Source organism: Larimichthys crocea, unplaced genomic scaffold (assembly GCF_000972845.2).
Source record: "Larimichthys crocea isolate SSNF unplaced genomic scaffold, L_crocea_2.0 scaffold532, whole genome shotgun sequence".
NCBI classification, from domain to species: domain Eukaryota; kingdom Metazoa; phylum Chordata; class Actinopteri; family Sciaenidae; genus Larimichthys; species Larimichthys crocea.
In genome coordinates, this window is record NW_020856961.1 from 239,085 (window position 1) to 259,247 (window position 20,163).

General features: G+C 47.4%; 2 protein-coding genes and 1 long non-coding RNA gene across 5 annotated transcripts in view; 1 reads left to right on the forward strand and 2 right to left on the reverse strand.

Annotated features, from left to right (window-relative positions):
- capn2l (calpain 2, (m/II) large subunit, like) lies at window positions 1-13,938 on the reverse strand. Its single transcript, XM_027276716.1, has 21 exons — window positions 13,572-13,938; window positions 11,068-11,132; window positions 9,447-9,570; window positions 9,238-9,371; window positions 8,573-8,741; window positions 8,140-8,223; window positions 7,930-8,015; window positions 6,979-7,053; window positions 6,729-6,889; window positions 6,488-6,657; window positions 6,317-6,328; window positions 5,969-6,180; window positions 5,818-5,854; window positions 4,514-4,579; window positions 4,377-4,434; window positions 4,224-4,288; window positions 3,976-4,044; window positions 3,816-3,894; window positions 3,578-3,694; window positions 3,439-3,497; window positions 1-336 (listed from the first exon to the last, which is right to left on the reverse strand). The coding sequence occupies exons 1-21, from the start codon at window positions 13,806-13,808 to the stop codon at window positions 313-315; spliced, it is 2,103 nt and encodes a 700-aa protein (XP_027132517.1). The 5' UTR covers window positions 13,809-13,938; the 3' UTR covers window positions 1-312.
- Window positions 13,828-20,163, forward strand: part of LOC113745218 (uncharacterized) — a 14,943-nt gene continuing 8,607 nt past the window's right edge. Inside the window, exon 1 of one of the 2 annotated variants that reach the window (XR_003462048.1) lies at window positions 13,828-13,939. This is a non-coding gene — a long non-coding RNA (uncharacterized LOC113745218). Of the gene's footprint in view, window positions 13,952-20,163 lie in introns of both variants that reach the window. The other variant, XR_003462046.1, reaches the window with a different exon arrangement.
- capn8 (calpain 8) overlaps window positions 15,087-20,163 on the reverse strand; it is a 13,580-nt gene continuing 8,503 nt past the window's right edge. For both annotated transcript variants that reach the window (XM_027276697.1, XM_027276698.1), the window contains exons 6-22: window positions 19,890-20,058; window positions 19,689-19,772; window positions 19,264-19,349; window positions 19,102-19,176; window positions 18,805-18,965; window positions 17,982-18,151; window positions 17,427-17,438; window positions 16,803-17,014; window positions 16,650-16,686; window positions 16,501-16,566; window positions 16,363-16,420; window positions 16,162-16,226; window positions 16,005-16,073; window positions 15,755-15,833; window positions 15,493-15,609; window positions 15,337-15,395; window positions 15,087-15,231 (exon numbers count right to left, since the gene is read on the reverse strand). In XM_027276697.1, coding sequence (XP_027132498.1) covers window positions 15,208-15,231; window positions 15,337-15,395; window positions 15,493-15,609; window positions 15,755-15,833; window positions 16,005-16,073; window positions 16,162-16,226; window positions 16,363-16,420; window positions 16,501-16,566; window positions 16,650-16,686; window positions 16,803-17,014; window positions 17,427-17,438; window positions 17,982-18,151; window positions 18,805-18,965; window positions 19,102-19,176; window positions 19,264-19,349; window positions 19,689-19,772; window positions 19,890-20,058 — 1,543 coding nt within the window. In that variant the 3' untranslated portion in view covers window positions 15,087-15,207. The remainder of the gene's footprint in view (window positions 15,232-15,336; window positions 15,396-15,492; window positions 15,610-15,754; window positions 15,834-16,004; window positions 16,074-16,161; window positions 16,227-16,362; window positions 16,421-16,500; window positions 16,567-16,649; window positions 16,687-16,802; window positions 17,015-17,426; window positions 17,439-17,981; window positions 18,152-18,804; window positions 18,966-19,101; window positions 19,177-19,263; window positions 19,350-19,688; window positions 19,773-19,889; window positions 20,059-20,163) is intronic.

Sequence of the window (20,163 nt, forward strand, 5' to 3'; positions counted from 1 at the left end):
TCCCAACTTCTTTTTATTAAGACAGGTGTGACAACAGTAACCAACGGACCAATCAGAACACAGTAACCTCCCCTACATGGACCAGTAATAATGTGTATATGTATGGATGGTCTGAGAGGTTCATCACAAATAAACACAGAACACGGCCATGATCTGACCCAGTTCTTATCATGACCTGGTTTTGACATCTCCCCCATGATTACAATATAAACCAAACTCAATTAACCAAATGTAGAAGATTTGTCTGTCCTGAGTTTAACTGTCCAGTTCTAGGACCTGGATCTGGATCTGGATCAGGGATGTGTTGGTCCTTTAGAGCAGAGAAACGTTCAGCCACTGCAGGAAAATCACAACAGAGTTATGTTACATTGAGTTCATCATGTTTGAAGGCTGAAGGTCAGACCTGCCTCAGACCTCCAGAGAATGGATGGATGAATAGATGAATGGCTAATATGACCTGTGGCTCTTTCCCACACAACGTGCTTTGCGGTCAGCGTATTCTGTCACTTCTGGTGACAACGATTATCTACATATCTCTACACTATCTACATATCTCTACATTATCTACATATCTCTACACTATCTACATATCTCTACACTATCTACATATCTCTACACTATCTACATATCTCTACACTATCTACATATCTCTACACTATCTACATATCTCTACACTATCTACATATCTCTACACTATCTACATATCTCTACACTATCTACATATCTCTACACTATCTACATATCTCTACACTATCTACATATCTCTACACTATCTACATATCTCTACACTATCTACATATCTCTACACTATCTACATATCTCTACACTATCTACATATCTCTACACTATCTACATATCTCTACACTATCTACATATCTCTACACTATCTACATATCTCTACACTATCTACATATCTCTACACTATCTACATATCTCTACACTATCTACATATCTCTACACTATCTACATATCTCTACACTATCTACATATCTCTACACTATCTACATATCTCTACACTATCTACATATCTCTACACTATCTACATATCTCTACACTATCTACATATCTCTACACTATCTACATATCTCTACACTATCTACATATCTCTACATTATCTACATATCTCTACACTCTCTACATATCTCTACACTATCTACATATCTCTACACTATCTACATTATCTACATATCTCTACATTATCTACATATCTCTACACCATCTACATATCTCTACACCATCTACATATCTCTACACTATCTACATACGTCTACACTATCTACATATCTCTACACTATCTACATATCTCTACATTATCTACATATCTCTACATATCTCTACACTATCTACATATCTCTACACTCTCTACATATGTCTACATTATCTACATATCTCTACATTATCTACATATCTCTACACTCTCTACATATCTCTACACTCACTCTCTACATATCTCTAAATATCTCTACACTATCTACATATCTCTACACTATCTACATATCTCTACACTATCTACATATGTCTACACTATCTACCTTTTTTCCCTGTTAAAGGTTTTTTGTGGGCAAGTTTTTCCTCACTCGAACCAAGCGTCTAAGGACAGAGGGTGTCACTCCCTGTACAGATTGTAAAGCCTCAGAGGAAAATGGACTTTGTGACTTTGACCACAATCTGAAAGTTTTACCACACTAACACACTAACATCACATCATAACAACAACAACATGTCACATTAACTAGCATAGCTGTAGCAATGGCTTCTTTCTCCTCTCCTCTCCTACTCTCTCCTCTCCTCCTCCTCTCTCTTCTCTTGTTCTCGCCTCTCCTCCTCTCCTCCTCTCTCTTGTCCTCCTCCCTCCTCTTCTCCTCTCCTACTCTCTCCTCCTCTCTTCTCCTCTTCTCTCCTCTCCTGCTCTCTCCTGCCCTGTGTGCCACATGTTCAGTTACTCCTCCTTTAGTGATAACGGTCCTTGTAATAAATGTAGTTTATTTGTAGCTTTGGAGGCGAGGGTCAGTGAGTTAGAGGCACGGTACCGCACCACCGAACAGTCAGTAGCTCAGATAGTTAGCCAGTCCCCTGTAGCCGGTGCGGTACAGCCACAGGTAGCTTCAGCTCGCCGTCCCCCGGTAGTTCCTGAGCAGCCGGGAGGCTGGGTGACTGTTCGAAGGAGGCATAGCCCCAAACTGAAGCCCACGGTACACCGTATTTCTCTATTCAGTTCATATATGCTTCCTTTAGGGAACATTATTAGGAATCACTCTTATCAATTTTCATTGTTATGCTGACGACACCCAATTATATTTATCGATCAAGCCTGATGCAACCAATCAGTTAACTAAACTCCAAGCATGCCTTAAGGATATAAAAAGTTGGATGACCTACAATTTTCTGATGTTAAATTCAGACAAACTGAAGTTCTTGTAATTGGACCCAAACACCTCAGAAACTCTCTTTCTAGAGACTTAGTTACTTTAGATGGGATCACCCTGGCCTCCAGCTCCACTGTAAAGAATCTTGGAGTTGTTTTTGATCAGGATTTGTCCTTTAACGTCACATAAAACAAATTTCGAGGACTGCATTCTTCCACTTACGTAACATCGCTAAAATCAGACGCATTGTCTCTCAGGCGGATGCAGAAAAACTAGTCCACGCATTTGTTACTTCAAGGCTGGACTATTGTAACTCTTTGTTATCAGGCTGCTCCAATAAGTCTCTTAGGACTTTGCAGTTAATTCAGAATGCTGCTGCACGTGTTCTGACAGGAACCAAGATCAGAGATCACATCTCTCCCATTTTGGCTTCCTTGCATTGGCTACCTATTAAATCTAGAATAGAATTTAAATTCTTCTCCTTACTTACAAAGCTCTTCATGGTCAGGCACCATCATATCTAAAAGAGCTCATAATACCTTACTACCCCTCTAGAACACTGCGCTCTCAGGACGCTGGGTTCCTTGTGGTTCCTATAGTCTCCAAAAGTAGATTGGGAGCCAGAGCTTTCAGCTATCAGGCTCCTCTTCTGTGGAACAAACTACCATTCTGGGTTCAGGAGGCAGACACGGTCAACACCTTTAAGAGTAGACTGAAGACTTTCCTCTTTGATAGAGCTTATAGTTAGTGCTGGCTCAGGTCATCCCTTAGTTATGCTGCCATAGGATTAGACTGCTGGGGGGACACTCCTGAGGTTTCTTCCACCTTTTTTCCCTGTTAAAGGTTTTTGTGGGCAGGTTTTTCCTCACTGGAACCGAGGGTTTAAGGACAGAGGGTGTCACTCCCTGTACAGATTGTAAAGCCTCAGAGGAAAATGGACTTTGTGACTTTGGGCTTTTCCATTAAAATTTGATTTGATGAATGGATGGATAGATGAGTTCATATTTGGACTCTCGTTTATTTTAATGTAGTAAACAAGCATTAACTAGCTTAGCTAAGAGCAGCTTCGTACCTCCATGATGTTGAGCTCGATGGTTCCTGAATTGTTTGTGTCCAAAGTGTAGAATGTGTCTGTGGAAAGGAAATATCACCATCATCATTATCATCATCATCATTATCACCATCACGTGATGAGGACTGTAAGGACTCACTGAACATGGTCTCCAGACGAACCAAACAGCCCACAAAGTTGTCGAAGTCGATGGTGAGATCTGCTTCACTGTAACGGGCCACCAGAACCTGATGGAGCGGGTTGTTGAGACTGAAACCTGAAACACAGCAGAGGTCAGAGGTCACAGCAGAGGTCAGCTGACAGTTTAGTCTGAACATGAATAAGACTGAAGTGTACGACTGATGAACTTTATTTTGAAAGGTGTGTTTGTGTTTTACCTGCTTCCTCCACAGCCGTCCTCATCTCTGTGGAGCTCATCGTCCCTGAATTATCCACGTCCTTCTTACGGTAAACGTTCTGTCACACAGCAGAGAAGACATGTCACATGACGTCCCCATCATGAGGACAGGCCATGTGACCCGAAGGTCTCAGACTCACCAGGAAGTTCTCGATTTTGGTCCAGAGCACTTTGAACTCCAGCAGTCCGAGTTTCCCGCTGCCGTCTTTCTGCACAGGAAGTTGAGGAGCTGTTGACTGATGGACTGGACAACAGTATTTTACTCAACATGCTTCACTGCAGCAGTGACATCATATTCAGGCTGTATAAACCGGATGTGGACTCGTCCTGAGGTCACATGACTATTTTCATGGTCAGTAATGATTTGTTGAACAGCTGTGAAGGATACGTCCAGCAGGTTGACCATGTTACGACACGTGGTGAGGCTGAAGCCGCTCGTCTGGATGTCAGAGCCTGTCAGAGACAAACACAGGTCACAGGTCAGCTGACCTCAGGTCACAGGTCAGTCTGGAGGTCAGTCTGAAGGTCATGTGACTCTTACGTTTGGTCACCACCTTGTTGAGGATCTTCTGCAACTCGAAGGCCGAAATTTCACAATCCTGCAGACACAAACACTTCCTGTTACTTCACACTACAAACATTCTTCATCATCACCATCATCACCATCATGTTCCTCACCTCTCCTGCCAGCTGTCCAAACAGACTTCTAAAGCGATCGTCCACGTCGTCTTCATCGATCTCGATCTGAAACAGTCAACATGTTAACAGACACATGATGATGTCATGATTTCATGACATCATCATGTGTCATGTGTTATGTGTCAGTTTGGGCACGTGTACTGAGCGTGTGCAGAACACGTTCTTTAAGTGGAACGTCGTAAAAACGTTTACAGAACAGTTTTAGAACGTTTTGACACAATGGTGTCCTCCATCTACAGCTCAGCTGATCGTGGTCTCATCGTGGTCTTACTGTGGTTTTATAGTGGTCTTTATCGTGGTCTTATCGTGGTCTTACTGTGGTTTTATAGTGGTCTTTATCGTGGTCTTACTGTGGTTTTATCGTGGTCTTACTGTGGTTTTATCATGGTCTTACTGTGGTTTTATAGTGGTCTTTATCGTGGTCTTATCGCAGTCTTACTGTGGTTTTATTGTGGTCTTACTGTGGTTTTATAGTGGTCTTATCGTGGTCTTACTATGGTCTTATCGTGGTCTTAATCGTGGTCTTAATGTGGTCTTATCATAGTCTTATTGTGGTCTTATCGTGGTCTTACTGTGGTCTTATCATGGTCTTTATCGTGGTCTTACTGTGGATTTATCGTGGTCTTATCGTGGTCTTATCATGGTCTTTATCGTGGTCTTATCATGGTCTTACTGTGGTCTTATCGTGGTCTTCATGTGGTCTTATCGTGGTCTTACTGTGGTCTTACTGTGGTCTTATCATGGTCTTTATCGTGGTCTTACTGTGGACTTATCGTGGTCTTATCATGGTCTTATCATGGTCTTTATCGTGGTCTTATCATGGTCTTACTGTGGTCTTATCGTGGTCTTAATGTGGTCTTATCGTGGTCTTAATGTGGTCTTATCGTGGTCTTACTGTGGTCTTATCGTGGTCTTATCATAGTCTTACTGCGGTCTTATCGTGGTCTTACTGTGGTCTTATCGCGGTCCTACTGTGGTCTTATCATGGTCTCTATCATGGTCTTACTGTGGTCTTATCATAGTCTTACTGTGGTCTTATCGTGGTCTTACTGTGGTCTTATCATGGTCTTTATCATGGTCTTACTGTGGTCTTATCGTGGTCTTATCATGGTCTTACTGTGGTCTTATCGTGGTCTTACTGTGGTCTTATCGTGGTCTTATCATGGTCTTTATCATGGTCTTACTGTGGTCTTATCATGGTCTTACTGTGGTCTTATCATGGTCCTACTGTGGTCTTATCATGGTCTTATCATGGTCTTACTGTGGTTTTATCGCGGTCTTACCTTCTCCACTCTGGACTCCACAGGGTCGTCCAGCTCTCTACAGGACCAAATGTGACAGGAAGCTTATTAATTGTACATTTATTCCAATTCATTATCAAAAAATCCAGAGACCGTGAAGGATCAGGACTGATGTGGACTGATGTAGACTCACTGGAAGTCGGCCTGTTTCTCGGTGAACACTCGGACACAGAAGTCTCCGTTCTTGTGCGGTTCGAAGGTGGACGGGACGATCAGGTACTCTCCGGGAGGCAGGCTGAAGCGGCTGCAGACTTCTCGCAGGTTGATGAATGTTTCAGAGCGAGCAGCCGAGGCGTGACGCAGGAAGAAGTTCCTGTTCAGGTGGACGTTCCTCTGACCACGGTACTGACAGATGGACACGACAGGTGAGCAGCAGGAAGTGAGCAGCAGGAAGTGAACAGCAGGAAGTGAGCAGCAGGAAGTCAGCAGCAGGAAGTCAGCAGCAGGAAGTCAGCAGCAGGAAGTCAGCAGGCGGTCGTACCTCATCAGGAACCTGAAACAGACGAGGACGGTTCAGACTCGCAGCAGAGGGACAAACAGATGATTGATGACGTGAACGCTTGTCTGATGCTCTGACGTCTCAGAACCAGTCCAAACCCGTCCATAGCGACTCTCTGGGTCCACGTCATGTAACCAACAGAACCGTTCTCACCTCGTAGATGGCAAATCCCACCGTGTGCATATCTTCTCCCAGCTTCCTCATGCGTCTGCGGTTCTTCTGGATCAGCCCGACCACGAGGCTGCAGCCGGCCTCGCCGTCATCCGGGTCATCATCCTCCTCGTCCAGCCGGATCACAAACTGAGGGTTGGTCCAAAACGAGTCTGCGGTTTAGAAACAGAACATCAGAGAGACACTGACTGTGACCTGTTCTTCGTCTGACAGGATCACTCACTGGGGTAGTTCCTGCAGCCGCCGGCCGTTGAGCCTCGCCTCCAGGTGCCATCGAACTTGGACAGAGCCCACTTAGAGATCGAGTCGTCGCTCAGGGCGTCCGGCGTCAGGTTGCAGATCTCTAAGCGAGAGTAATGACGCAGGAAGTCAGAGAAGGACATCCTGGAAGACAGAGCAGAGGGCGTCATTTCACCCAGAAGACCTGATCGTGAAGTTCTGGTTCTGGAGGTGAAAAGGCGGTCCGGTTTTACCAGAACTCTCCGTCCTCGGAACGATGACTCAGACGCTCTCTGTCCTCGTCGCTGATGTGACGCCACTCCATGGAGCTGTGGGAACAGGAAGTGGTCAGGGCGGGATGATTAAGTATTTTATATATATATATATAAAAAATACTTAATCACTTATAATTGGTGCATGATAAACATAATACTGGTGAAGTAAGAATTAGACTGAAACAAATTAGCGGAGCCACTGACGAAGACGCCGCGGCAGACTCGGCGCTCGGGCCCGGTGCTTCTGCCATGGTGAGTGTGTTGTCTCGTGTCTGGGCGAGACAGAACTTTAGCTTGTTGTTTGTTCTGAAGCGAGTTTCTATCGAAGCGGAGCTGTCTTCATGGAGTTCGTTCTTGCCGGCAGAAACACACGAACAGCCAATCAGCTAACAGACAGGCGGACCCAGCGTGCGGAAACAGCCTATCATATCCCTGGACGTCACCAGTAACAGGCAAACAGCCAATCATTCAGCAGCTGTGTAGTTCGGTTGCGGTAGTTGTCATGTTGGTTTGTTTACATGGAGTAGCATGCAGTGAGATTTTACGTTACGATTTGGTACCGTGGGTACCGTGCAACTCTACTTGTGACCACACCCCCGTGTGATGTCACACCACAAGACGTCCAACTGGCCTGTGAGACTCCACCCTGCTGAGGCAGACTGCAGGGAGGGGCTGGGTGACAAAACAAACTGACGGGTGATACACGACATCCGCTCAGGTAACACAAACACACACCACACACCTGTCCTCATCCGTACTTGTATGTAGGAGACACCTGCAGTCTGTGCTCACCTGTGCGCCCATTAGCAGGATGGATTAGCTGTTAGCACGTTAGCACAAACCTCGTTCTACATGCTTGTCAGGACGCTGGACGTCCATCACAGTCTGTCTCGCTGGGGGTTATAGGTAATCGTTACCATGGTTACGTACTTGTCACTCCAGGCTCCGGTCCACTCCACCTGACCCCAGGGGTTCCTGATCCGAATCAACTTCACCATGTTGCCACGGTACTCCACCTGCAGCCAATCACAGCAGAACAACAAGCCCCGCCCCTTGTCAGGTCTGCTGAACCTGAAACAAGCTGCTAAGACTCATGGGAAATGTAGTTTATGCTGCTCCACAGGGGGCGTGTCCTCTCACCTCAGCTGTACCTGTCACAGAATAGGCGTGGCCTTTCACCAGCTTCTGATAAGTCACCGCCTCGGAGTCAGCCGAGCTTGTGATCTGAAACAAAAAGTACAAAGCACCTGTCTGTCTGTCTGTCTGACAAAGTACCTGTCTGTCTGTCAGAGCACCTGTCTGTCTGTCTGTCTGTCAAAGTACTTGCCTGTCAGAGCACCTGTCTGTCTGCCAAAGTACCTGTCAGAGCACCTGTCTGTCTGTCTGTCTGTCTGTCTGTCTGTCAAAGTACCTGTCTGTCAGAGCACCTGTCTGTCTGTCTGTCAAAGTACCTGTCTGTCTGTCAAAGTACCTGTCAGAGCACCTGTCTGTCTGCCAAAGTACCTACCTGTCTGTCGGTCTGTCAGAGCACCTGTCTGTCTGTCAAAGTACCCATGTGTCTGTCTGATCTTACATCGATGGAGCAGCCCATCAGTGCTCCTCGACTCTGAGCCTTCTGGATGATGTGGAACAGGTTCGGATCGGGTCGGCTTAGCTCGTGAACTTCAGCGATTCCTCCGGTGAAATCCTCAAAACCCTCCGTGGTCGATCCTCCAGACAAAGCCTCGTAACAGCCGTTCAACCTGTGATGACATCACAGTGACATCACACATGAGGTGAGTTAGTTCAACGTTTTCTTCATGGATGTGTGTGTAGCCGGGCATGGCTGACTGCTGCATAAATAAATGTGAAGAACGCAGCGACTGTGGAGGACGTGTAGAAACAAACACCTAAACACATCGTCTGCTCTCACCTGTACATGTGCCACCTGATTGCTGACCTGTGATCAGGTGACCCACTCTGACCTGTGATCAGGTGACCCACTCTGACCTGTGATCAGGTGAACGGTGTCTCTGTCATTCGTACGTCTGTTCTCACACTATGTAACTTTAGGCTCCGGGTCGGGAGAAGTACGTAACGCTTTACGGCACTAAGTCACACAGCAGCAACTATTTCACTGATTCATGTTAGCTGTTGTTACAGACTATAAACCTCGACCACAGACCTGTGACAGTGACATCACTCTGCTGAACAGTCTGAACGACTTCTTTGGACGGTTTGAAGCTGACAACACCTTACTTGGCGTAGGCCTTCTCCAGCAGGGCGCTCCAGAACTCTCTCCCCTCCGCTGAGTGGACGAACAGCAGCTCTCCATCTCTGACCGGCAGACGGTCGTCGATCACCACGTCCACCCACTCACCAAACTGCCAGAACTACAGACAGACAGACGTTGTGTTCACTGACAGTTGTACCTTGGTAAACATCACGTCTTCATGGTGCATTCGTACCTGGAAGTGGAAGATGCCGGTGTACTCTCCGTCATTGAAATTCTGTCCATGTGGGACGACTCGAGCCAGAAGTTCTTCGTTCAGGGTCAGAGAGGCGATGGCGGCGAGCAGCCAGCAGTCACCTGGATGATGGACAGGAAGAGGGCAGGGCTTAGGCCTTATGTCTAATTGACTGTCAGTCAGTGACCTCCTTGAAAGGTGCTGAAGTGTCGGAGTGTCCTTTAACTCTCCATCAGCTTATCATACGTGTATGTTTCTTTAAGAGCTGCTCTGCACTCTGATTGGCTGGGCTCTCCCAGGCGTTTCCCTTTTTACTATAGAAACCAGATGAACCACAAAGGTGACGTAACAGTCTCACCTGTGGGCATGTTTACCGTTCCTGTTACCACGACGACAGACAAGCTGCTCACCAGATTGTCTTTATGTGTAGTGAAGTCATGTGACTTCCTGTGCAGGTGATTTGACTATATTGAATAAAACCAACCAGACCAGGTGAGAGGAGGTGAATGTTGTCAAACGTTGTTAATAAGTTAATAAGTCCTGACCATTGAAATGGATGTAAAACATGAATATGACACCTGTCCTCATCGCCTCTCCTTCACATCTGTCCTCATCGCCTCTCCTTCACATCTGTCCTCATCGCCTTTCCTTCACATCTGTCCTCATCGCATCTCCTTCACATCTGTCCTCATTGCCTCTCCTTCACATCTGTCCTCATCTCCTCTCCTTCACGTCTGTCCTCATCGCCTCTCCTTCACGTCTGTCCTCATCTCCTCTCCTTCACGTCTGTCCTCATCGCCTCTCCTTCACGTCTGTCCTCAATCCCTCTCCTTCATCGGCTTCTCATCCCTCTCCTTCACTCGTCCTCCTCTGCCTCTTCCTCACGATTGTCCTCATCTGCCTCCTTCCACGTCTTGTCCTTCATTCATCCTCTCCTTACAGTGTCTCAGCTCCTTCTCCTTCACGTCTGCCCTCTCATCCCCTCCTTCAGTCTGTCCTCATCTACTCTCCTTCACATCTGTCCTCATCTCCTCTCCTTCACTCTCGTCTCCTCCCTCGCCCTTCTCTCTCCTTCATTCTCCTCTCTTCACATCTGTCCCATCACCTCTCTTCACATCTGTCCTCATCTCCTCTCCTTCACATCTGTCCTCATCTCCTCTCTTCACATCTGTCCTCATCACCTCTCCTTCACATCTGTCCTCCTCTCCTCTTCTTACATCTGTCCTCCTGTCCCTCTCCTTCACATCTGTCCTCTCACCTCTCCTTCCATCTGTCCTCCTCTCTCTCCTTCACATCGTCCTCATCACCTCTCCTTCACATCTGCCTCATCTCCTCTCTTCACATCGTCCTCATGTCCCTCCTTCACATCTGTCCTCATCACCCTCCTTCACTCTGTCCTCATCTCCTCTCCTTCACATCTGTCCTCATCACCTCTCTTCACATCTGTCCTCATCACCTCTCCTTCACAACTGTCCTCATCTCTCTCCTTCACATCTGTCCTCATCACCGAGTTTGTGGCTGGAGTACAGGGTGGAAAGGTGGCGGGCTTGGCACATGGTTCTGATCCAACCTGTTTTCAGCTTGTCAGACAAACTCGGCGGGTGATGAGAACGGTCTTCCCAGAGCGCCCTGACAGATGTCGGTCCTGGGGCTCCAGACACGATGAACTCGGGTCAGGGTCAACTCCTGCACAGGAAATACATCACACATGAGCTGAGGGGGGTCAGGAACAGGGGGAGGGAACACAGCCAGCTTGTCGTCATGGTGACAAGTCGTTTACTAAAGGACTTGAAGCTTTACAGAAAACGGAAACGGATCAATATTAAAATATTAATCCTCCATTGACCTCCTCCATGACTCCTCCATGCCTCCTCCCATGACTCCTCCATGACCTCCTCCATGACACCTCTCCCATGACCTCCTCATGACCTCCCTCCATGACCTCCTCCATGACCTCCTCCATGACCCCCTCCATGACCCCTTCATATGACCCTCGTCCAGGCCCCTCCATGACACTCTCTCCATGACCCCTCTATGACCCCTCATGACCTCCTCCAGACCCCCTCCATGACCCTCCCATGACCTCCTCTGCCCTCCATGACCTCCTCTTGACCTCCTTTATGACCCCCTCCATAACCCCCTCTAGGACCTCCTTCTAGACCCCCTCCATGACCCCCCTCCATGACCCCCTCCTATGACCTCCTCTAGACCTCCTCCATGACCTCCTCATGACCCTCCCATGACTCCATGATCTCCTCTATGACCCCTCATGACTCCTCTGGACCCCTCTATGACCCCCTCTATGACTCCTCCATGACCTCCTCCATGACCCCCTCGCTGACCTCCTCTGACCCCCTCCCTGACCTCCACCATGACCCCCTCCATGACCCCCTCTATGACCCCTCCATGACTCCTCCATGACCTCCTCCATGACCCAGCCTCCTACTCCTCCATGACCTCTCCATTGACCCCCTCCATGACTCCCATGACCCCTCATGACCCCCTCCATGACCTCCTCTTGACCCCCTCCATGACCTCCTCCATGATCCTCACAGACCCCCTCCATGACTCCTCCATGACCTCCTCCATGACCCCCTCATAGAACCTCCTCTATGACCCTCCTCCATGACCTCCTCTGACCTCCTCCATGACCCCTCCCTGACCCCTCTCTGACCCTCTATGACCCCCCCATGACCCCCTTATGACCCCCTCCATGACCCCTCTATGACCCCCTCTATGACCCCCATGACCCCGCTCAGGACCCACTCCAGGACCTCCCTCCAGACCCTCGATACTTCGACTAGACCCTCCACCTCCCTCTCTTGACCCCCCATGACTCATGACCTCCTCTATGACACCCTCACCGGACTCCAACATGGAAACCCCTCGAGTGACCTCCTCTATTGACCTTCCTCCATGACCTCCTCCCTGGACCCCCTCGATGACCTCCTCCATGACCCCCTCCATGACTCCCTATGACCCCCTCCCATGACCCCATCCTTGGACCTCCTCCATGACCCCTCCATGACTCCTCCATGACATCCCTCCCTACCCTCCATGACCTCCTCCCATGACCCCCTCCATGACCTCTCTTGACCCTCATGACCCCCCAGTCCTCCTCCATGACCCCTCTGCTCCATGACCTCCTTCCATGACCCCCTATGACCTCCTCTTGACCCCTCCATGACCCCCTCCTGACCTCATCTATTGACCCTCCTCATGACCCCCTCCATGACCCCCTCCTGACCCCCTCTCATGAACTCCTCTCCATGACCCCCCATGACCCCCTCATTACCTCCTGCAAGACCACCTCCAGACCCTCCTCCACTCGACCCCCTCTTGACCTCCTCCAGACCCCCTCCCCATTGACCCCCTCTATGACCCCCTCTATGACCCTCCATGACCCCTCTATGCCCCCTCCATGACCCCCTCCTTATGACCTCCTCTATTGACCCACTCCTCCATGACCTCCACATGACCTCCTTATGAACTCCTACATGACCTCCCCTCATGAATCCTCCCATCATTAAATCATTAACCACTGAACCATTTAAATACAGGACAGTTATTCAGTGTTTGAAGTCTGAAGTTGTTTCAGAGATTTATGAGATAAATATTGTTTGATGATTTTACAGCAGTTTGTCTGGACGTGTACATTTTACATGAAGCTGAGCAGAGGGTTAGTGAGGAGGAGAAGGGCACTAGAGTAATAAATAATTAATAATAATAATAATTTAACTTCAAACTTTAGCAAATCACTTCTTGTGAACAAAGATGGCGGACTGTCAGAGGACTCACCTGTTCATTACAGGTGAGTCCTCTGACCAAACAGGTTTGTGAAGCAACTCCACCCAGTTCAACAAACACACAGATGTAAACTGTAATCTATTACATACCTGTAATCTGTAGAGATAATCTTTCCTTCACTGATAAACATGTTTCAGAGGTTAGATCAGATTAGATCAGATTAGATCAGATTAGATCAGATTACATTAGACCAGGTGTGAGCAGGTGTTTATCAGCCAATCAACAGCGACTTCAAAGCCACCAAAGTTTTATTAATTGGACTGGGTCGGTACCGGGTTAGGTCTGTAATCATGAGAGAAATGACAGAGCTTCACTGACCGTCGGTCTCTCCCAGGACAGCCCGCGGACCTTGTGGGAGTTCGGGCCCAGTTCTTTAAAGCCCAGAGAGGAGGGCAGTGCCGGAAACGTGTCGTCCTGGAACAGACTGCCGGTGTCGAGGCAGCGCTGCCGCAGAGACTCGAAGTCCTGGTTCAGGTACTTCACCGTCTGGCTGTTGGTTCCGATGCCCCGGTTCTTCTCCCGGAGGTGCTGCAGAGTGTTGGCGATGCCCGTCATGGTGCTGGTTCTGGAGCCTGGAGAGTCTGGAAAGTTTTGGAGTGTGTGCCGAGTGCCAAGGCTACAGGTGATGTCAAGAAGGGAGCGTTCACTCTGCTGCTACTACAGAGGCACAGCTGACCTGAGGACAGGTGAGACTTCCGGTAAGCACCTTCAAAATAAAACCACTGTTTTCAGCCACTCCTGATCACACTCATACTTTAACATGGGGACTTATGGAGACTGACTCACTTCTGGAACCAGCCTCTGTGAAGTGAAACACAAACTGCAGTTCCTCCTGTCGTCCAAAAAGGAACTGCAGTTTGTTTCACTTCACAGGTTCACCTTTGATGTACACACTTGCTTTTATTGTGAAAACTGCACATTTGATTTCCGGTGTTATTGTCGTTGCGTCAACTGAAGCAGGGAGTTCCAGATGAGTCAGAAAGCTTCAATGTTTCCACCCTCATCACCTCGACTATTCCTGTCAGGGAGAAAGTGAAAAAGGAAAACTACAAATACTGCAGGAAAACTACAAATATTACAGGAAAACTACCAATAATACAGGAAAACTACCAATACTGCAGGAAAACTACAAATACTGCAGGAAAACTACAAATACTGCAGGAAAACTACCAATAATACAGGAATACTACAAATACTGCAGGGAAATTACAAATATTACAGGAAAACTACAAATACTGCAGGAAAACTACAAATATTACAGGAAAACTACAAATACTGCAAGAAAACTACAAGTACTGCAGAAAAACTACAAATACTGCAGGAAAACTACCAATAATACAGCAAAACTATAAATACTACAGGAAAACTACAAATATTACAGGAAAACTATAAATACTACAGGAAAACTACAAATACTGCAGGAATACTAAATACTACAGGAAAACTACAAATACTACAGGAATACTACAGGAAAACTGCAAATACTGCAGGAATACTACAAATACTACAGGAATACTACAAATACTACAGGAAAACTACAAATACAGGAAAACTGCAAATACTGCAGGAAAACTAAATACTACAGGAAAACTACAAATACTACAGGAATACTACAAATACTACAGGAATACTACAAATACTACAGGAAAACTACAAATGCTGCAGCATCCTCACCGTCTCATTGGTTTACTTCATCAATTTAATGAGTTTATTTAATGTAATCAATAACCAATAGTAAAATAAATTAATAAAATCAGAAAACAGTTTCTTCAAATTAAAAGTTTATTTCAGAAAATTAATTTTTTAATAATCAATCATCAAAAATAATGATGACTCATCAATAATCAGATGAAAACAGACATGATCATGTCATCAGTACTGACGAATCAATAAATCAATAAATGATAATTAGGTGCTGAAGTGACTCCCAGCATGCACCTGGACCAGGCGGTGTTCAGTTCATGGCGAGGCAGAGCCACTGCAGAAGAAGAAGAAGAAGAAGTTAGTGATGATGTCACGAGGAAGAGGTCAGTGATGATGTCATTAAAGGTAGAGCCGGCTGGTTCCAGTCGGTCCAGTTTACCTGCTGCAGGTCCAGTTGGATCTTTCCCTCCTTCTTCTTGTCCAGAGTTCTGAAGACCTCTGCGAGAAACCCAACAAAACTTTATCAACAAACTCTGTCAACAAACTTTATCAGCAAACCTTGTCACTAACGTTTGTCGATAAAGTTGACACTCACTGAATAACATCTCCAGACGGATCAAACAGCTGATGAAACAGTCGAAGTCTATTGAAAAAGTGACGTCAGCGTAATGACTGACGACTTCCTGAACCACCGCACTGTTCACCTGGAAACCTGAACACACAGAGACATTCATCCTGATCAGTTCAGACAAACTCATGGAGCCTCCTCTTAGCAGTTTGAAGTTCTGAACCTCAGAACCACCAGCAGAACCAGAGGTCCACCTGTCGGACGTTAGATCAACGTTCATGAACGTTACCTGCTTCAGCGAGCGCCGACCTCATCTCATGACTGCTCATTGTACCCGAACCATCCGAGTCATGACTCCTGAAGATCTCCTGCAGAACCAGAGGAACTCCAGTCAGTGAACGCCTCACCAGATAAACACTGAATGTCAGTGAACGCCTCACCAGATAAACTCTGAATGTCAGTGAACGCCTCACCAGATAAACTCTGAATGTCAGAGAACGCCTCACCAGATAAACTCTGAATGTCAGTGAACGCCTCACCAGATATTTCTGCATCTTGGTCCACAGAGTGTGAAACTCCAACAGACCCAGTTTAGTGCTGCCGTCCATCTGAAGAAGAGTCAAAGAACAGAATGTCTGCCTGTCTGCCTGTCTGCCTGCCTGCCTGCCTGTCTGTCTGTCTGCAGTTGAAGGATACGTCCAGCAGGCTGATGATGTTGCGGCAGGTCTGCAGACTGAATCCGTCAGTTTTTACATCAGATCCTTCAAACAAACAGAACACAAGTCAGTGCACAGTGACATCACAGTGACATCACTGTAAACATGTACATAAACATGTACAAACACAGAGGTCAAAGGTCACATCCTGTCTATGAGTGTGTCATGTGACCGTTCTCACTCTGAGCGACCACTTTGTCCAGAATCTGCTGCAGCTCGAAGGCCGAGATCTCTGAGTCCTGCAAACACAGACGGGACGTTCAGATTTCAGCTCCACAGGAAGTCAGTTTACGACCATGTTTGGTAAAAATGTTTTTACGTTTCCACAAATCTGAACAAAGAGACGTTTGAAGTGCGGGTCCACATCGTCCTGTCTGATGTCCGGCTGAAAGAGAGAGTTTGAACAGCTGAGAGACACAAAGACATGAACCGTCTGAAGACCTGTCCTCTGCTGCCACACATACAAACCTCTGAGATGTCAGCGTCAACATCCTCCTCCATCGGACTGAAACAGACATCAAACACACTGTCACCATGACGACCACAACAACGAATAATAATGATCACCTGACGACTACAACGAGCTAACGATGAGGATCATCACTTCTGTGCGCAGCTGACCTGCTGTGCGCCTGTTTCTCCGTGAACACTCTGAGGACGAAGCTTCCTTTGCGGTGCGGCTCGAAGGTGGACGGGATGACGGCGTACTCTCCGGGTGGCAGCTTGAAGCGGTCGCACACCTCCCGCAGGTTAATGAAGTTCTGACTACGAGCCACCGCCGTCCTCCTCAGCAGGACATCCGGACCCAGGTGGATGTTACTACGACCTTTATACTGACCACAGAGGAAGAAGATCAGACTTTATACCGACCGCAGAGGAAGAAGATCAGACTTTATACCGACCACAGAGGAAGAAGATCAGACTTTATACAGACCGCAGAGGAAGAAGATCAGATTTATACAGACCGCAGAGGAAGAAGATCAGACTTTATACCGACCGCAGAGGAAGAAGATCAGACTTTATACAGACCGCAGAGGAAGAAGATCAGACTTTATACAGACCGCAGAGGAAGAAGATCAGATTTATACCGACCACAGAGGAAGAAGATCAGACTTTATACAGACCACAGAGGAAGAAGATCAGATTTATACCGACCACAGAGGAAGAAGATCAGACTTTATACCGACCGCAGAGGAAGAAGATCAGACTTTATACCGACCGCAGAGGAAGAAGATCAGAACTCACCTCATCAGGAACCTGAAAGAAAAAACAAAAACAGACAAAATATCAATATATGTGCAGTGTGTGTACAGTGTGTGTGCAGTGTGTGTACAGTGTGTGCGCTGTGTGTGTGCAGTGTGTGTGTGTGCAGTGTGTGTGTGTGCAGTGTGTGTGTGGGCAGTGTGTGGGCAGTGTGTGTGTGTGTGTGCAGTGTGTGCGCAGTGTGTGAGTGTGTGTGTGTGCAGTGTGTGTGTGTGTGTGTGTGTGTGTGTGTGTGGGCAGTGTGTGTGTGGGCAGTGTGTGTGCAGTGTGTGTGTGGGCAGTGTGTGTGTACAGTGTGTGTGAGTGTGTGTGCAGTGTGTGTACAGTGTGTGTGTACAGTGTGTGTGTGCGCAGTGTGTGAGTGTGTGTGTGTGTGTGCAGTGTGTGTGTGTGCAGTGTGTGTACAGTGTCTGTGCAGTGTGTGTGTGTGTGTGTACAGTGTGTATGTGTGTGTGTGTGTGTGTACAGTGTGTATGTGTGCAGTGTGTGTTCAGTGTGTGTACAGTGTGTGTGTGTGTACAATGTGTGCATCAGTACCTGGTAGATGGCGAATCCGATGGTGTTCAGGTCTCGTCCGAAGCGTCTCTCCCTGCGAGCGTCTTTCTGCATCAGACCAATCAGAGCGGTGCAGCCGTCCTCACCGTCATGAGGGTCGTCGTCCACGTCCTCGAGCCGGATGAAGAACTGAGGGTTGGAGCAGAACGTGGCTGCAGAGAACACGAAACGATCGACACGTCAGAGAACACGAAACGATCAACACGTCGGAGAGCACGAAACGATCGACACGTCGGAGAGCACGAAACGATCGACACGTCAGAGAGCACGAAACGACCGACACGTCAGAGAACACGAAACGACCGACACGTCAGAGAACACGAAAGGATCGACACGTCAGAGAACATGAAACAATCGACACTTCAATAGACACGTCAGAGAACATGAAACGACTGACACGTCAGAGAACACGAAACGACTGACACGTCAGAGAACACGAAACGATCGACACGTCAGAGAACACAAAACGATCGACATGTCAATAGACACGTCAGAGAACACGAAAGGATCGACACTTCAGAGAACACGAAACGATCGACACGTCAGAGAACACGAAAGGATCGACACGTCAGAGAACATGAAACAATCGACACTTCAATAGACACGTCAGAGAACATGAAACGATTGACACGTCAGAGAACACGAAAGGATCGACACGTCAATAGACACATCAGAGAACATGGTGAACACAGAACAATAGACACGTTGGAGAACATGGAACAATTGATTTTCCTCATCACATTATGACACCACACTGACACAACTGTAACCATGGTAACTGAGGTTCCAGCTGGTCGGTCTGTACCTGGGTAGTTCCTGCAGCCTCCGGCGGTGGAGCCGACTCGCCACACACCGTCAAACTCACTGTAGCTCCACCGGCCGACCTCGTCACTGGTCAGCGTGTCGGGGGTTAGGTTACAGATGTCGAGGCGGGAAAACTGACGCAGGAAGTCAGGGAAGGACATCCTGCAGCCAGAGAGGAAGAAGGAGAAGACAGATCTGTTTGAACAATTTTGATTGGATGAATCAGGTCCAAAGATCAGATCAACAAAAATAATTAAAACTATAAAATAATTAATAATTCAAATAATCCAGAACCCACCAGAACTCCCCATCCTCAGCAGAGTGATCCAGTTTCTTCTTCTCCTCCGGCTGAACTCCATCCCACTCCTTCGAACTGACAAACACAGAAACATCAGATGCTCCTGAACATCACCTGAACAGACCTGGACTCAGACAGACCAGTATGAGGACCTGGACTCACTTGTCGCTCCAGGCTCCGGTCCACTCCACCTGGCCCCAGGGGTTCCTGATCCTCAGCAGCTCCACGGGAGAACCAAAGTGAAGAACCTGCAGGAGCAAAAACCACCTGAGTCTGGGTGGGTCACAATCAAATCAAATCAGATTTTATTTGTATAGCCCAAAGTCACAAAGTCCATTTTCCTCTGAGGCTTTACAATCTGTACAGGGAGTGACACCCTCTGTCCTTAGACCCTCGGTTCAAGTGAGGAAAAACTTGCCCACAAAAAACCTTTAACAGGGAAAAAAGGTGGAAGAAACCTCAGGAAGAGCCACAGAGGAGGGAGAACAGCTGGAGAAGCTAACATTGTTCATTCATGATGTGTCACAGGTTAGAAACCCGCTCCTCTGTGTATTTAAGACAACACGTTCAAACACAGAACGCCTCACCTGCTGTGCTGCAGTGATAGAATAGGCGTGACCTTTAACCAGTTTCTGACGAGTGATGGCCTCCGTCTCATATGAGCTGGAGATCTGAAACATAAAGAAAGAAATATATGTTTTAATACTGCAGCAGGTTCATGCTAACGAGCTGATGACTGCATGTTCTGCATGCAGCTTTTAAAGCGTCTGTGAGTTCTTGAACGTTACGTCGATGGAGCAGCCGAGCAGCGAGCCGAGCTTCAGCGCCTTCCTCATGATGTTGAACAGGAAGGGTGGAGCCTTGTTCAGGTCGTAGCTCTCTGCAATTCCTCCGGTGAAGTCCTCAAAACCTTCGATACTGGAGCCTCCAGTCAGAGCCTCGTACGAGCTGTTCACCCTGCAGGAGCACTTCAGTTAGCTTAGCTTAGCTTAGTTCAACACTTCAATATACACTTAGCTGCTGTGTCTGTCTGTTAGCGCTCCTCACATCCACCTCTCCAGC

Bases quoted from the DNA above. Each gene is read 5' to 3' on its own strand.
- capn2l (XM_027276716.1), bottom strand. From the start codon at position 13,808: ATGACGGGCATCGCCAACACTCTGCAGCACCTCCGGGAGAAGAACCGG. The intron at 4,580-5,817 runs GTAAGACCGCGA...TGACTGTTTCAG, and splicing joins TGGAGTCCAGAGTGGAGAAG to ATCGAGATCGATGAAGACGA. The intron at 4,045-4,223 runs GTATCCTTCACA...CTTCCTGTGCAG, and splicing joins ACATGGTCAACCTGCTGGAC to AAAGACGGCAGCGGGAAACT.